Source organism: Polypterus senegalus, chromosome 14 (assembly GCF_016835505.1).
Source record: "Polypterus senegalus isolate Bchr_013 chromosome 14, ASM1683550v1, whole genome shotgun sequence".
Classification (NCBI taxonomy): domain Eukaryota; kingdom Metazoa; phylum Chordata; class Cladistia; order Polypteriformes; family Polypteridae; genus Polypterus; species Polypterus senegalus.
In genome coordinates this window covers 8,753,848-8,768,903 of record NC_053167.1, presented here as the reverse complement: position 1 = coordinate 8,768,903, position 15,056 = coordinate 8,753,848, and the positions used below count along the sequence as shown (strand labels likewise).

Here is a 15,056-nt window from a genome sequence, read left to right as displayed (position 1 = left end):
ATTACATCTATTTAAATATGTGTTTACATGAACATCTGACATCTTCTGTAAAGACTTTTTGTCTTCTGTCTCTTGTTCTTCAAACTTGTAGAGATGGGTACAACAAATGGAGGGATGCCCGAAAACCTACAGCAATCCTGGCTGCTTTGTGCCGGAAAAATAATATCCCTCCTCCTGAGTACAGAGAATCAGAAGTGAAGATTGTCAACAAAATCTTCAAAATTCCTGTGGAAGCTTTTCCAGAAGGTGTGCCTTCTTTTCTTACAGTATTTTTTCTGTATTTTTATTATTGTAACTCTGTCATGGAGTCTGTTCATCCTTATCTTTCTATCCTCCATTCATTTTCTTTACCTGTTTATTCAGGGCAGGGTTGCGGGGCATCTGGTACCTATCCCAGCAATCACTGGGCACTTCCAGGAACAACACCTGCACAGGGTGTTTGTATATCACATAGTAAACCCACACCCGCTCCCACAGTAGTGGCAATCCATCTAACTTGCATGGCTTTGGACTGTGAGAGGAAGCCGCAGCACCCAGAGAAAACCCATGTGGACACGGGGAGAACATACAAATGTCACACAGGGTGGACCATGGGCATGAACCCCAGTCTCCTTACTGCAAGAAAGATAGCTGTGGGTGGATCTACCATCATGGAGTTTGGGGTGTGTGCCCAGGGCCTTTTCCACCACTCACAGTTTTCCAAGGGGAACAACCCCCCCACCCCACAATAATAAAATGATTGTTTGACCATTTGCCAAGATCATCAATAGATAACCCCCTCCACCCCGCGTTTGTTCACTGCTCGAGTCTTCACACACACTTAATAGTAACCTGCCCGTGTGCTGCTTTATTTAAAGGATGATCAACTCCCTGCTAAGAAGCTCTATGCATTAAGTCACCCCGGGGGTCTTAATCTGACCTTGCAGACTGCAGTACTATCACTGCACCATGATGCCACCCTCTTTATGGAGCAAAAAACCTTATTTTTTGGAAGGACCATTTTTGTATAATGACCTAATATAAATACGATAACAGGGTTCGATACTTTATTCATTCTTATGGTTGTTATTTTTTAATTATCAGTAACAGAATAATGTAATATGAGATAATGACATCTTCAAGATTGCGTTATTTGAAACTGCGACTTCAGGTGGTGAAGGTTTTTTTTTTTACTTTTACTTTTTCAAGTCCATCAAAATATTCAGGAGGGCCAAGATCAGTTCCCAGAAGCCTTCTCTCCTTGCATGTTTTTGTTCTAGCTAATTTTGTACATTTTTGTTCACTTCCTAACTAGAAACTAATTACTGCTCTAAATAGAGGGCTTTATTTTGAATTGGGATATTTTTAGTTCACTTACTAAAATCCCAAATTTTTTCTTGGTTGCATTATTCTTAGGCAATTGCATTCAGTAGCTTTTATTTTGTTAAACTAGTTGATGATTAGAGAGCAAGCAGCTAACAAGCTAACACAGTCCTATTTGCTCCTGTGTGTGTGTGATCATAAGGTAATATCTACTTCAACAGAATTTTGGAAAAGAAAATAGAGAATGACATGAGAATTACTAATCTGATCTTGTCCATAAAAACATTCTAATGATGTTCTCAGGCAAGGGAAGTCAACAGAAATGCATGATAGGGCATCATGGCAGCACTAAGGGTTTGTTTATACTATGGCGTGCATCATGGCTGCCACGTGTTCCCAGCATTCATTTGACGCGTCGTCTGAGCACGTCCTCAGAAATTAACACGATGCGTGCGTGAGTTGCAGTACCAGCAAAACATCGAGGGGCGCAGTGTGATAAAGTTGGAATGTGACATCAGAGTCTCTGTTTACTATCAACACGTGACAGAAAGCCGCAATGAGGATCCTACAGGATCGATGTGCCTGCATCCATGTTTGATGAATGGTTCGATGTAGTGAAGCAAAATTACGACATACAAATGCATTCATGGTGCTTTGATATTCAAGTGTCACATATTCCCCAATGCAATGACACGATACATTTTAAAAATCTCACATGCTATCTTCTGTGCCGTCTTTTTTTTTTTTTTTGCACCTTCACAACAGCATCAGAATGTATGGCAGGCGTATCTGAGCCACAGATAAAAAAAATTAAGGGCATGATTCAAAGGTCTATTTTGTGATTAAAGTCAAAATTTGGCTTTAATCTCGAAATGTCTACTTTAACCTCGTAGTTTACTTTATAATTAAAGTAGACCATCGTAAATGTCATCTTAAAAACCAACCAAGTTGTTAATCGCTGCAAGCTCCTGGGGCTTCCTCCTGAACTGACAGCAGCAATTGCCACACAGAACACATTAAATGTATGATATTCCAGCTCTCTGTACATTTAGAATCCTTAGACTTAAACTTGATATCACTTTCAAGATGAAATGCATTAAACTATGTATATTGCATTTTACAGAGAAATTGTTAACTTCATTTAAATAATAAATACTGATAATAATTACACATGTAGTGGTGGCACGGTGGCGGAGGGGTAAGCACTGCTGCCTCGTAGGGAGTGGCGTCCCTGGTGTTCCCTGTCTAAAGTTTGCATGTTTTCCTGAAGGGTTTCCATCCACAGTGCCCTCCGGTTTCCTTCCAAAGACATGAAGTTTTGGGAATTTGGTGAGGCTAAAATGACGCTAGTGTATGTGTATGCTTGTGTTCACCTTGCGATGAGCTGATGCCCCGTCCAGGGACTTTGTTTCTTTCTCAAGCCTGATGCTTGCTGGAATGGGCGCATCCCTGGATTGATGGATGTAATCATTAAACATCCTTTTCAGAGATATAGTGGCAAGGTGTCCTCGGAATTTAATGGCTGTTTCAGGCAATTCACAACACAGTGAAGCCGAACGTTTTCTCACTGTGATGATACCTTGCACTGCCACCTGATGGAATCTTTCAGATTTACGTAAAGTACGCGCACAAGTATGAACAGTACAACGCTTGCATAGCAGTAGCGTCCACTGGAGCACACGTCACATCGCATGACGTATAAACCTGGCCAAACAGTCTATAAACTGATTGAAGTAAAACCCAGGAGCCAAGTATAGCATCCCTGCTGTAAATGAAGGACATCAGGTTTGTATTTCTATATAAGACTTCTGACAAATGAGAGAAGACCTTTCAGTCCATCAAGCTTGTTTAGTTAACTAATGTCTGTGCTGGCCCAATATTCAATCATATTCCTTTTAAAGTTGTCACTTCAACTGCATGACTCGGTAGTTGAATTCAATTTCCAATCAACCTTTTTGTGAAGAAATGCTTCTCTGTTCATCACAGTATACTTTTATGTTTGTTATTTATGGTTTTTGTGATGCATGTGAATAACTATACTAACTGAAGATTTTCTCTTATTTTACTTTTTTAACTCCTAGACGGAGCACTGTATTAAAATGGACTAAAATAAAATTACCATTGTTTTATGCATTTCATTTTGACATAATAAGCACACTGTGGTGTGTTGGCACCCTGCCCGGGATTGGTTCCTGCCTTGTGCCCTGTGTTGGCTGGGATTGGCTCCAGCAGAACCCCGTGACCCTGTATTCGGATTCAGCGGGTTAGAAAATGGATGGATGGATAATAAGCACAGAAATTCAAAAGCTGTTTGTCAATCCTTATGCTATGTTCAGCCCTGCTAACTCGCAATGGAACTGAATGATAAACATTGCAATGCATTCAAAAAATATTGTAAGATATGTGGAAGGAAAATGATACTTTGGGGTCATATAGTCATTTAGGAGTAATATAGTTATTGCTCATAAAGTGGTTTGGTATACATTTCACACTAAAATATAGCGTCTATTTCAGAAGTAGGGAAAAACGGTTAATAAATGTCAGAAACCTGTTCAAGCATATCAGGAAAACAGAAAAAGGTCAAGTGAACAACAAAGAACAAGAAGGCTCTGGATGATGGTACAAGAAGTTGGCTGACTACCATGTACCCAGTAAGACTTGACAAATGTCACGCACACAGGAACTGAAGACGTATTGAAAAGTGTAGTAAGGACCAAGAATATAGTAGAAACGAGACATTTATTTAGATATGTTATTTGGGTGTGTAAGCTAATGAAACAATCAGACAATGTGTGCGTAATCCAACAAACTATTCAAAGTAAAATGTCACATGATATGTATACATTAATTTGGTACTGTTATGTAAATCCAGCTGATTATAAATATAGACCTATGCTCTTATTCTTTGACCTCTTGCTGACACCTTTGCTCAATGATACTGTCCCTTAGTAGATTGCTGTACAGGGTGCCCCTTTTTCATGATGACAAAATTAAAGATGCAATGGACAAGCTTCCTCCTGCCTGATTCTTTGGTTTAACTATTTAAATACTCAAATACTCGAGGTCCTAGTTTAGGACAAGATTTCTTTCTTTTATATATATTCCCAAATTTAATTTCTGCAACAGACAGGAGGATATCTTCAATGTCTTTTCAGGAGACAGGTTAGAGTCATTCCTTTATAGCAATCCAAGCTACATACTTACCATAATCACTGCATCTCTGTTGTACTGTGATTATAGAGCTGCATAAGAAAAACAACAAGAATGAACAAGAGATGGATGAGATGGAGGAGCACAAGGCTTTGCATGTACTGCTTAACTGGGACCAGATGCCAGAATATGGCTGTCGTCTTGTTCCTGAACATGTGGAAGTCAGATCTCTAATGAACCCTGACAAACCCAACATGCCCCAGGTAAGCACCAGGAAAAAGAAAAGGAGACCACAGAGAAATAGTGTGTGCAGAACCTACCATACATGGCAGTTCCCATAATTTTTACACAGACTAAATGGAAAATTAGCACACATATGGAGTCCATCAAGTTTTTTGCAACTCAGTTGGCTACTTTTGAGAACCATTCTTTTACAGGACGTCAATAACATTTTTTTTTTTTACTTTTCTTAGGGTTACGTTCACATGTGGGTTGACATTTTTCCGGTGGATGTTCCCGCTCCCCCTCCGGTGAATATTAAGCCTCGACTCCCTGTAAGGTATGAACATGAAAGTGACACATGAAGCATGCATTTCTTCCTAACTGTAAAGCATGTTAAGGGATTCTTAAACATTTCATTGCCAGTTAGGCAGTGGGCTCTGAAACGGCAGTTTACATTTCTTATTATAGTTGGTTAATTTGATTACATATAAGTAAACTTGACTTTATTAAATGTTTCCCCATACTTGGAGAGTCTGCCATGGGGGCCCAGATTTTTAAAAGCAATTGGGCTTTGATGTTGAGTTCCTCTTGTAACTGCTGAGGACTTTCAATTTTAGAGTTTAATAGGATGCAGAGGCTGTAAAAATTATACCTGTAGAGGAAAATAACTCTAGTATGGTTAAATATATGATAGCATACTATCATACTGGATGGGATAGACAAAGCCGAACAGTACAGAAGAACACAACTGAAGAGGCATTAGGCAGTGGGAGATGAACTGAATGTTAATTGTAAAGTTTGAAGTGGATACGTGGATCTGCCACCCTTCATGGCTACCAAAGGAATGACAATCTAAGTAGCTAACAAGCTACGTAGCAATAATTTATTTTAACCATTTATTATTTAATTGTCTTCACTTGAAATTTAAGCTCCTTTTCTTGTATTTTATTCTGGGTTGCAACCATCATCTAAATTCATTTAGCTTGTTTTTTGCCCATCTGTATTCTGCATCTTTGAAACATACTGTACAGTGTATGTATAGTGGGTTTTTATTTCATGACTTTATATCAACAAGATCAAATATAAAGATGCTCTGCTCATTTTGTCACATGAATTTACAAGCATTTCTGTTTCAGCTATGAGCTGCGATTAATTATTTGGAACACGGACGATGTTGTTTTGGATGACATCAATCCATTCACAGGGGAACCTTCCAGTGACATCTATGTTAAAGGGTATACTGTCTCCCCTTCTCTCTGCATGGTGTTTAATAACTTTAGATGTTTGTTTAACTTGACGTTCAATGATAAGATGTGTAACATACAGTAAACCACCTGCTGGGCCATACCCACGAGGAGTCTAAACTATCATGTTTCTTTCAGATGGGTTAAGGGGCTGGATGGAGAAAAGCAGGAAACCGATGTTCATTTTAACTCTCTAACTGGTGAAGGCAACTTCAACTGGAGGTTTGTTTTCCGCTTTGATTATCTGCCCACTGAGAAGGAGATTATTTACAAGAAAAAGGAGTCCATATTTTCTATTGACGAAACTGAATTTCGACAGCCATCAGTTCTTATACTTCAGATCTGGGATTATGATCGGATTGGATCCAATGACTTTATTGGTAAGTGTTTAGTTTTGTTCAGGATGTTCACATCCTGAAAATAACTGACAGCTCCTTCCCCATAATTTAGAATAAAAAATTAAATGCGTTATGCAGATCATTTCAGATGGAGTTTGCTCTCATATCCCAAAGACATAATTTAGGATAATAAGCAACTGTATATTGGTTTTGTGTAATTGCTCTTTCCAACGAACTGGTTGTCTGTCTAGAGTAGGTTCTTATTGTTATAGTAAGCTCAGTTGTTATGTTAAACTACAGAATCCCAGCAGCCTCAGAAGGCAAAAACAGCAGATTCTGAAAATGGGAGATGTTCATTGCTTCTATCAAACCATTTGTACACTGAGTCCTTGTAGCAGACTCCATTAAGATCATTAGGAAAAACTGGGCGAAGAATATGCCATCTGGCCCAACAAGCTTGCCATTCTAATGCACCACGTTATCCAAAAGAGGATAAAAGATCTGAAGGTCCCAAAAGTCCTGGTCTTCACAACACTACTTGATAATTTATTTCATGTGTCTGGGATTCTTTGTGTGAATAAAAACATTTTACCTTTTATGCAAAATCTTCCCTTAACATGTTTCCAACCATGTCTCCATGTTATTATTGAAGTTTATTTTAAAGTAACAACTGTGCTCTCCTGTCCTGATTCCCTTCATAATATTAAACACATCAATCATAATCTCAATTTTCTTAAACTGAAAATGTTCTATTCTTTCAATCGTACTCAAACTTTATACCTCTTGGTCCTGGTATCTGCCCAGTAACTATCCTCTGGACTTTCTCTGGGTCTGCTATGTCTTTTTCTGTAAAATGGAGACCAAAACTGCACACAGTACTCCAGATGAGGCCTCACTAGTGCATTATATAACTGAAGCATAACCGTCCATATCTTATACTTGACACATCATGATATATAATGTAACATCCTATAACCTTTCTTGATCACTTCTGTACATTACCTGGAAGTAGACAGAGTTGAATCCAATTTTTCAAACCTCCCATTGTGTATTCAAATCTAACATTTTCACTTCCTACATGTAATACTTTACATTTAGTTACATTAAATTCCATCTGACTAGAATCTGCCCATGCTGTCTAATTTGCTCTGTAACAAATTGGCGGATTCTATATTATCTACCAGTCCACTCAGTTTGGTATAATCTGCAACCTTATCAGCTTACTGATCATATTCTTGTCTCCTGTTCCAGAGATGTTTCTTCTCCTTAATAATTCCTTCCACTAATTTGCCTGTGATGCATATTAGGCTTACTGTCCTATGCCTACTTGGATCAGTCCATTCACCATTTTATACAACTGGATAACACTAGCTCGCCTCCATTCTATTGGAATTCCCCTCCTCCCCCGCCTGCAGAGATTTTTTAATATATATATATTGTGAGCTCGGGTCCGAACACCATCAGGGTAACACCAGTACTTTCCATAAAACACACGTTTATTATCTACAAATGTCTCACACAGCACACAGTACCCCCAGCACTAATCACCCTCTCCACGAGTCTCTCGTCCAAATGTCCGTGGGCCACCTTTCCTCTCCTCCCGGGAGCTTCATCCTACTCCCACTCCCGACTCTAGCTCCCCGATTATAGGGAGGCGGCCCCTCTTATAATGACCCGGGTGAGCTCCAGGTGCTCCGTCTGACGACATTTCCCGGTGTGGCAGGTGTCAGGAGAGCACCTGGAAGCACCCTGGGCATCCCTGGAAGGATCCTCCTCCATATTCCCAGGTGTGGCGGAAGTAAATGTTTCCCGGGCTCTCTAAGACTTGGGGCACCCCCTGGCGGTGGCCACGGGCCCCAGAGGGCTTGAGCCTCCTTGCTCCTCTCCCGTGGTCCTCTCCAGATCCAGGGTGGTTGCCCCCTTGTGGCCTGGAGGACGAATACACCACCTCCCGGTCCTTCCAGGCATCCTGGCTGGGTCTGTCCCCCAGCCACTTGTGACAGTATGTACTCACTAACTTCCTTAAGCAGTCAAGGATTAATCTTTTCTTGTCCTGGTGATTTGTTAGATTTTAATCTATTTAATACAAGCAGTATTTCTTTTGCTACAATTTCCAAATCACCAAGTACCTAAGTAGCTCCTTCTACTTTTGACTTCTCTATATGTACAGACGCCAATAAAGTGCACATTCAAAGCATTTGTTATTTCACTGTCTGAATATTCTTGCTTATCTTTACTGTTCCGAGTACTCTTCACCTCCTCCATGACTGTTCTTTTACTACTGAAATATTGAAAGAATCTCTTTGGTTCATCTTTTACTTTTTTTTTGCAATATTTCTCTTCAACTATCTTTTAACCTACCTAAAATCCTATTTTACCGTTGCTCTCATACTCTCATGCTGTCATATGCCCTACAGTTAGTGCTGGATTTAGCAGTCTTCTACTCCTTGTACAGCTGCTTTATAACTTCCCTTTTCACTCCTTATTTATTCACCTCTGACTTTTCTTTAATTTCTTACTGCTTGTAAATTTTGGGAAGAACTTGCCCTGTATTATAATCCTGAGTGATACAGTAAATAAGGTGGTCTTTGTTAGCTTGCATGTCTTTTTGGTTCCATTCCTGTAGAGTTGATGACGGATTTCATTGTTCTCCATTTTTAATTATTGAGTTATATTTTTGACTGGTGAAAGGAATATAAACAATCAGTAAAGAAAAGATGGAAAGCAGGATGTTAAGAATGTCCTGTGAGTAGCCTGTTGTCTTTTTGCCAGTTGGTCTGAAACCCTAGCTAGCACAGCATAATATGGGTGTTTAAACAAATCACTTTATCAAAAGGGGAATTACGGTGGATCTGTAAGTAGTGTTGCTACATAACAACTCCAGAGGTCTGGGTTCAAATCCTGGCCTGTTCTCTGTCTGGATGTCCATGTGTGTTTTCAATGGATGCTCCAAATTGCATTTAGAAGACATGGAGGAGAAGTTGATTAGAGACTCTACATTAGCCTGCTGTGTGTGAGTGTGATTATGTGGACTGAGACTGGATCCTGCTATATTTACTGGGTGGCTCCATCTCCCTGCTATTCTGCATTGGGATGACTAAGTTTAGAAAGTCATTAAATTAACATTTGCATTAGATGTGGTCCTCAATCGTATACAACATAGCATGACATCAGCAGTACAACATATGGTTTTGCTCTGTACAGCTATGATGCACTTTACTACATTTATGATTCTTTGCACTTTTTAGGCTCTATTGAACTGAAGTTGAATGATATGGTAAGAGCTGCAAAGTCAGCAGGCCAATGCAATGTCAAGATGGCAAAGGACAAAGCTGGGCCTCGTTTCTCAATCTTTAGAAGCAAGAGAATGAAGGGCTGGTGGCCAGTGATCAAACTTAAGACCAAAGAAGAAATTGAGAAGGAGAGGCAAGAGGCTGAAGAGGCAATGAATAAGAAAAAGAAAAAGAAAAAGAAGGATGACAAGAAAAACAAGAGTCGCAGAAAGAATCTGAAGCCTGAAGATGTGCAGTTTATGGACTCCAGCGGAAACACCTTTGTTATGACGGTAAGTCTTTTAATGTACCACCTGAGGAACGCAATACAGAATCTGTTGCATCTCATCATTTTAGGTATGTGATATGTCCTTTAAAGACCCCCTTTCATTAAATATGCAGTAAGTACACTTTGCTGCTCTACCAACAACCAACAATTTTCATAATATGAAAAGAATTGTTTAATTTGTAATTTTAAACTGTGAAGCAGAGTGGTACATCAAGGAAAAATGTGTTTTTGTCCGAAATATTATGGAGGGCACTGCCAGTATAAATATTTGAAACTCTAACCACTTAATGAATGGGAATACTGGACAGGGATTAGACTGGAAATCAATCAGAGTACTTTACATTAATGGTTATACCCAGAGCATTAATTACTAAAAATTCCGCTAGGATACATATATTCTGTCTTCTGCACTGAGTTTCAAAATGAATCATCATGTAATATCACATTTCAGGGGAAAATTGAAGCAGAATTTCAGCTTGTCACTCTTGAAGAAGCGGAGAAGAACCCAGTTGGCAAAGCACGGAAGGAACCAGAACCGCTTGACAAACCTGAGTAAGAGTCTAACTATCCATCCATTATCCAACCTGCTATATCCTAACTAAAGGGTCACGGGGGTCTGCTGGAGCCAATCCCAGCCAACACAGGGCACAGGGTGCAAGGCAGGAAACAAACACCAGGCAGGGCGCCAGCTCACCGCAGGGAACACACACACACACATCCACACACCAAGCACACACTAGGGACAATTTAGGATCGACAATGAACCTAACCTGCATGTCTTTGGACTGTGGGAGGAAACCAGAGTACCCGGGGGAAACCCACACAGACACGGGGAGAACATGCAAACTCCACACAGGGAGGACCCGGGAAGCGCCACCGTGCTGCCCTAAGAGTATAACTATTCAAAGCATTCTCAAGTATTATGCTGAGTACCAGTATGATGAACTTTTCTGTTTGAAGTAGTGTGGAATTTCCCTTCTGAATTCCACACTATGGGATGGCTTAGATTTAATCTAGTTCTGAAAACTGGTTGGCTGGAGAACACTTTTTCTCTGTTAGAGTGTTAGATTGGAAATTCCCCATGCTCTGGCTGCAGAATAGTACCTGAAACATTTCTTTTCAAGATACAGTATAATCTTAACTAGATGGAGGGATACCAAGGGGGAAGGTTGTTTAAAAGCTCATTACAAGTAAAGTCTCTCACCAAATATCCTTCAAATGCTGGGCTGTTGAATTTTTGAAACCCTGCAATTATTCATTGTGTCTTTCTTAAGAAACCAAAGAAAATAAATACAAGGCTACACTTACATGCCTTTGTTAATGTTTCCATCACATAAATGCATTTTCTGAACTTACGTGTTTCATGGGTAGCTGGATTCTATCCTGATAACATTGGGTGCAGGGCAGGAACCAACAGTAGGCAGCATTTTAGTCTACTGCATGATGCACTCCAGCACACTCACACCATGCCAAATTAGAAGCGCCTAATAACCCGTCACACACATTTTTAGGATATGAGGTATACGCGAAGATAGCTTGACTTTAATAGAGAAGCTGTGCACACTCCACATAGACCAGCATTTCTTAACCTTTAAGTATTTGCGACCCGAGTTTTCATAACAGTTTTAATTGTGCCCCCCTAACGTTTTTTTTGAAAGGAGCCCACTAATACCAATTTGTTCTTTTTTAATTAATGATATATCATAGATGTATATTTTATTATACCTACTTAACTTTTATCGACATTTATCTAGCTCTATATTTATTGTTCTAGTATCAGAATGTAGTTTAAGTTAATTTGTTTTGGTTTCAATAGATGTATTTTTCATATTTTTGATTCTTGTTTTCTTTTTTTCACATCTTCGCACCCCCCTTTTTGTTACTTCACGCCCCCCTAGGGGGGCCCGCCCCACAGTTTGAGAACCACTGACATAGACAGTGACTGGCTCCCTGCTGCTGTGAGACATTAGTGCCAAGCACACCTTAATACGTTGACTTACAATGGTATTATTTTTTTGTATTCCTAACCACTTTAACTGTGGTGTACTGGACCACTCATTCCTTGAATTTAATTTACTCTAGAGCCGAGGAAAGAATGAACTATACATACAGTTTTCACCTTTATAACTTGGCTTTTTATTCTCATTTAGTTCCTTGTGGTTTCAAGTGTAAAGAGTGCTGGGAGGTTAATGGGCATCTCTTTCACATCATTTCTTCTCTTTCCTTCTAGCCGGCCAAAGACTTCTTTCAACTGGTTTGTAAATCCACTGAAGACCTTTGTATTCCTGATTTGGAAGAAATATAAGAAATACATCATTGCACTGATCATCATTGCAATTCTTGGCCTGTTCCTTGCTCTCATTGTCTACACCCTTCCTCAGCAAATCAGTCAGAAGATTGTTCAAGGCTGAGCTCCTGTTATCTTCTCCCTGGATGCGGCTCCAACTGTGACTGACTACCTCTTCCTTTTAATTACCGGGTGGAGACGTTTTATGCTTGTTACTCAGGTACACTATATTTAAATTACAGTCAAGTATCTTCTTGGCTGACGTGGACCTTTTCGCATATGGAATTCCCTGTAAGATTTCTTCTGTTTCAAACGTCATCTATTCAAAGGCTCCTCTGTGGCACATTACATTTGCTAGCCATTTCCTGTGGCACTTTGCCCTATAATGACATCTCTGGACTCCTGTTATTTACATTACTGCCTGCCACTGCATCTCCAACTGTTATACAGCCACTGAGTGAAACTTTGATCTGAAGGCCTGGTTTTCTGGAAGCAGCATAATTTAATTGTATGTACATGAAATGAACTAAAATAGGACACAGGAATAGTATGCAAGGCACACCCTTTATTTCTGAGGCAGAAACATACAGTACTTAGCCTGCTTTTAGAACACAATGTGTATACTGTATTTATATTGTATATGTCTGTCTTTCACTTCAGTGCAATAAACCTTTCCTGAAAAGTATTCACCAATGTCAGTTTCAATTGCTTTACTGAGTGCACAAAACCAATCCATCCCTAATGAAGGTGACTGCTTGACAATAAACTGGGCCTGTCACTGGAGCTCATGATGCCTTAAAATGGTGTGTAAGTGGTTTGTGACATTTATAAAGGTAAGGCTCCAGTTCAACATTGTCCTTCCATGTTCAAATTCATGTTCACATGCAGGCTTTCAACCAAAACTTGACATACCTTGATGAAAATCTGGACACACGTTTGAACATCCATGTAAAATGCTCCTCTATTCCAAGGTTTCAATACATCTTTTAATCGGCTTTATCTCTCTGAAAGAGGAATTGCATTCTAATGTCAATTCTAAGGTTATTGTTAAACTGAACAAGATGATTATATCTACTGAATCCACAATAATATTTGTAAGCAATGTTATTTAGTGAAAGAGAACTTTGATTTGCAAATCACTTAAAAAAACGTGTAAACAACACATTGTGATCTATCTATCTTATGTGCCCATGAAGCATTTAAATCAGTGGTGGGCAAGTCATTCCTGGAGGGCCGCAGGTATTTGCTCCAACCCAATTGCTTAATAAGAAGCACTTATTGCTCAAGTAACACTTTCTGCTTCATTTTAGTGGTCTCGCTTGTTAAGATTGTGGACCCTTATTGCTTATTTTAGTCTTAAACAACTGGATTCTTGTTTTTTTAATTGCTCTTTATTAGCAATTTCTCCACTTAGTTTGTTTCCGTTTACAGCTTTGTGTATTTATCACACACTAATTGGTTTAATGAAATACTTGGAAGGAAAGTGAAGAGAAAATAGTGAAGGACTGAGAATTACTCATCCATTTTAGACTTTAAATTATTTGGATGATATCCATAGAAAGGGAAAACAAAGCTGTAGTATATGAGAAGGACCAGACATGGCAGTGTTCAAGCACTAACAAGCCATGGAATTGAATTATTGGCAAGGATTGTTTTCTAATGAAGCAACAAGGTTGGAGCAAAAACTTGCATCCACTGCGGCCCCACAGGACTGATTTTGCCCACCCCTGATTTAAACTCATGTCATACTAATTACAGTGCCTATCAAAAGTATTCACCTCCTTGGAAGGTGCCACATTTTATTGTTATGCAACATTGAGACACAGTGGATTCAAATTGGTGACACCATTCAACAAAAAAGACTCAGTAATCATAAATATAAAGCACCAAATAATTGATTTCACCCCCTTTAATATGACACCCCTAAATGATCGCTGGTCCCAGAAATAATTTAATGGAGTTCAGTTGTCTGGGGGTTTCATATGATTGTATTCTGAGTGCTCTAATATGTGGAACATCCAACTTGTGCAGCATCAGTATGGTGGCCTAACCTACATAATGAAGACAAAACCTTGATGTGGATGGGTCACAACAGCACAAGACTACATTGGGTTTCACTCCTGTCAGCTAAGAATAGAAAGCTGAGGCTGCAGTGGACATGGGCACACCAAAAGTGGGCAACTGAAACCGGGAAAAATGTAGCTTGTTCTGAAGAATCTTGATTTCTGTCTAGGCACACAGATGGTCGAGTCAGAATTTGGTGTCAACAGCAGAAATCCATGAACCCAACATGCCTTGTTTCAAAAGGCCAGGCTGGTGGAGATGGATAATGTTTTCTGGCATACTTTGAGTCCATTAAATCCAATCAATCACTGCTTGAACGCTACGGCCTATTGGAATATTGTTACTGACCATGTGCATCCCACAATTTATCTATCTTCTAATAACTACTTCCAGCATGATTATTCACCATGTCACAAATTAAAAGTCATCTAAAACTTGTTTTGTGAATATGACAATGAGTTTAGTGTTCTTCACTGGAGCTTCCCAGTCACCAGATATGAATCCAATATGACACCTTTGGGACGTGGTAGCACAGGAGATTCGCAGCATGAACATTCAGCTGACAAATCTAGAGAACCTGAGTGATGCAGACACATCAACATGGACCAGAATTTCAAGGGAATGTTTCCAACATCTTGAAGAATGCATGCCATGAAGAACTGTGGCTGTCTTGAGAGGCAAATACTTACATCAATTGAACATAACTTACTAAAAATGACTCTTACTATTGGCCACCTTTCCTGAGTAGAGCTGCATTTTCAAGTGAGCATTGGAACCTCTTGCTGACCTAGTACACTTTTTAACATGGTTTTGAACCGAAGCTGCTATTTTTGCTTATCTCTCTGGGATTTCTACATGAGTATCATCAATCTGGTCTGCCATCCTCTT

General features: G+C 39.5%; 1 protein-coding gene across 1 annotated transcript in view; it reads left to right on the top strand.

The window, feature by feature from the left end:
* fer1l4 (fer-1 like family member 4) overlaps window positions 1-12,789 on the top strand; it is a 144,597-nt gene extending 131,808 nt beyond the window's left edge. Inside the window, exons 38-45 of the mRNA XM_039734719.1 lie at window positions 92-246; window positions 4,543-4,715; window positions 4,926-5,011; window positions 5,811-5,909; window positions 6,057-6,298; window positions 9,505-9,821; window positions 10,269-10,369; window positions 12,048-12,789. Of these exons, the coding sequence (XP_039590653.1) occupies window positions 92-246; window positions 4,543-4,715; window positions 4,926-5,011; window positions 5,811-5,909; window positions 6,057-6,298; window positions 9,505-9,821; window positions 10,269-10,369; window positions 12,048-12,228 (1,354 nt within the window). The 3' untranslated portion in view covers window positions 12,229-12,789. The remainder of the gene's footprint in view (window positions 1-91; window positions 247-4,542; window positions 4,716-4,925; window positions 5,012-5,810; window positions 5,910-6,056; window positions 6,299-9,504; window positions 9,822-10,268; window positions 10,370-12,047) is intronic.
* The last annotated feature ends 2,267 nt before the right edge of the window (window positions 12,790-15,056 follow it).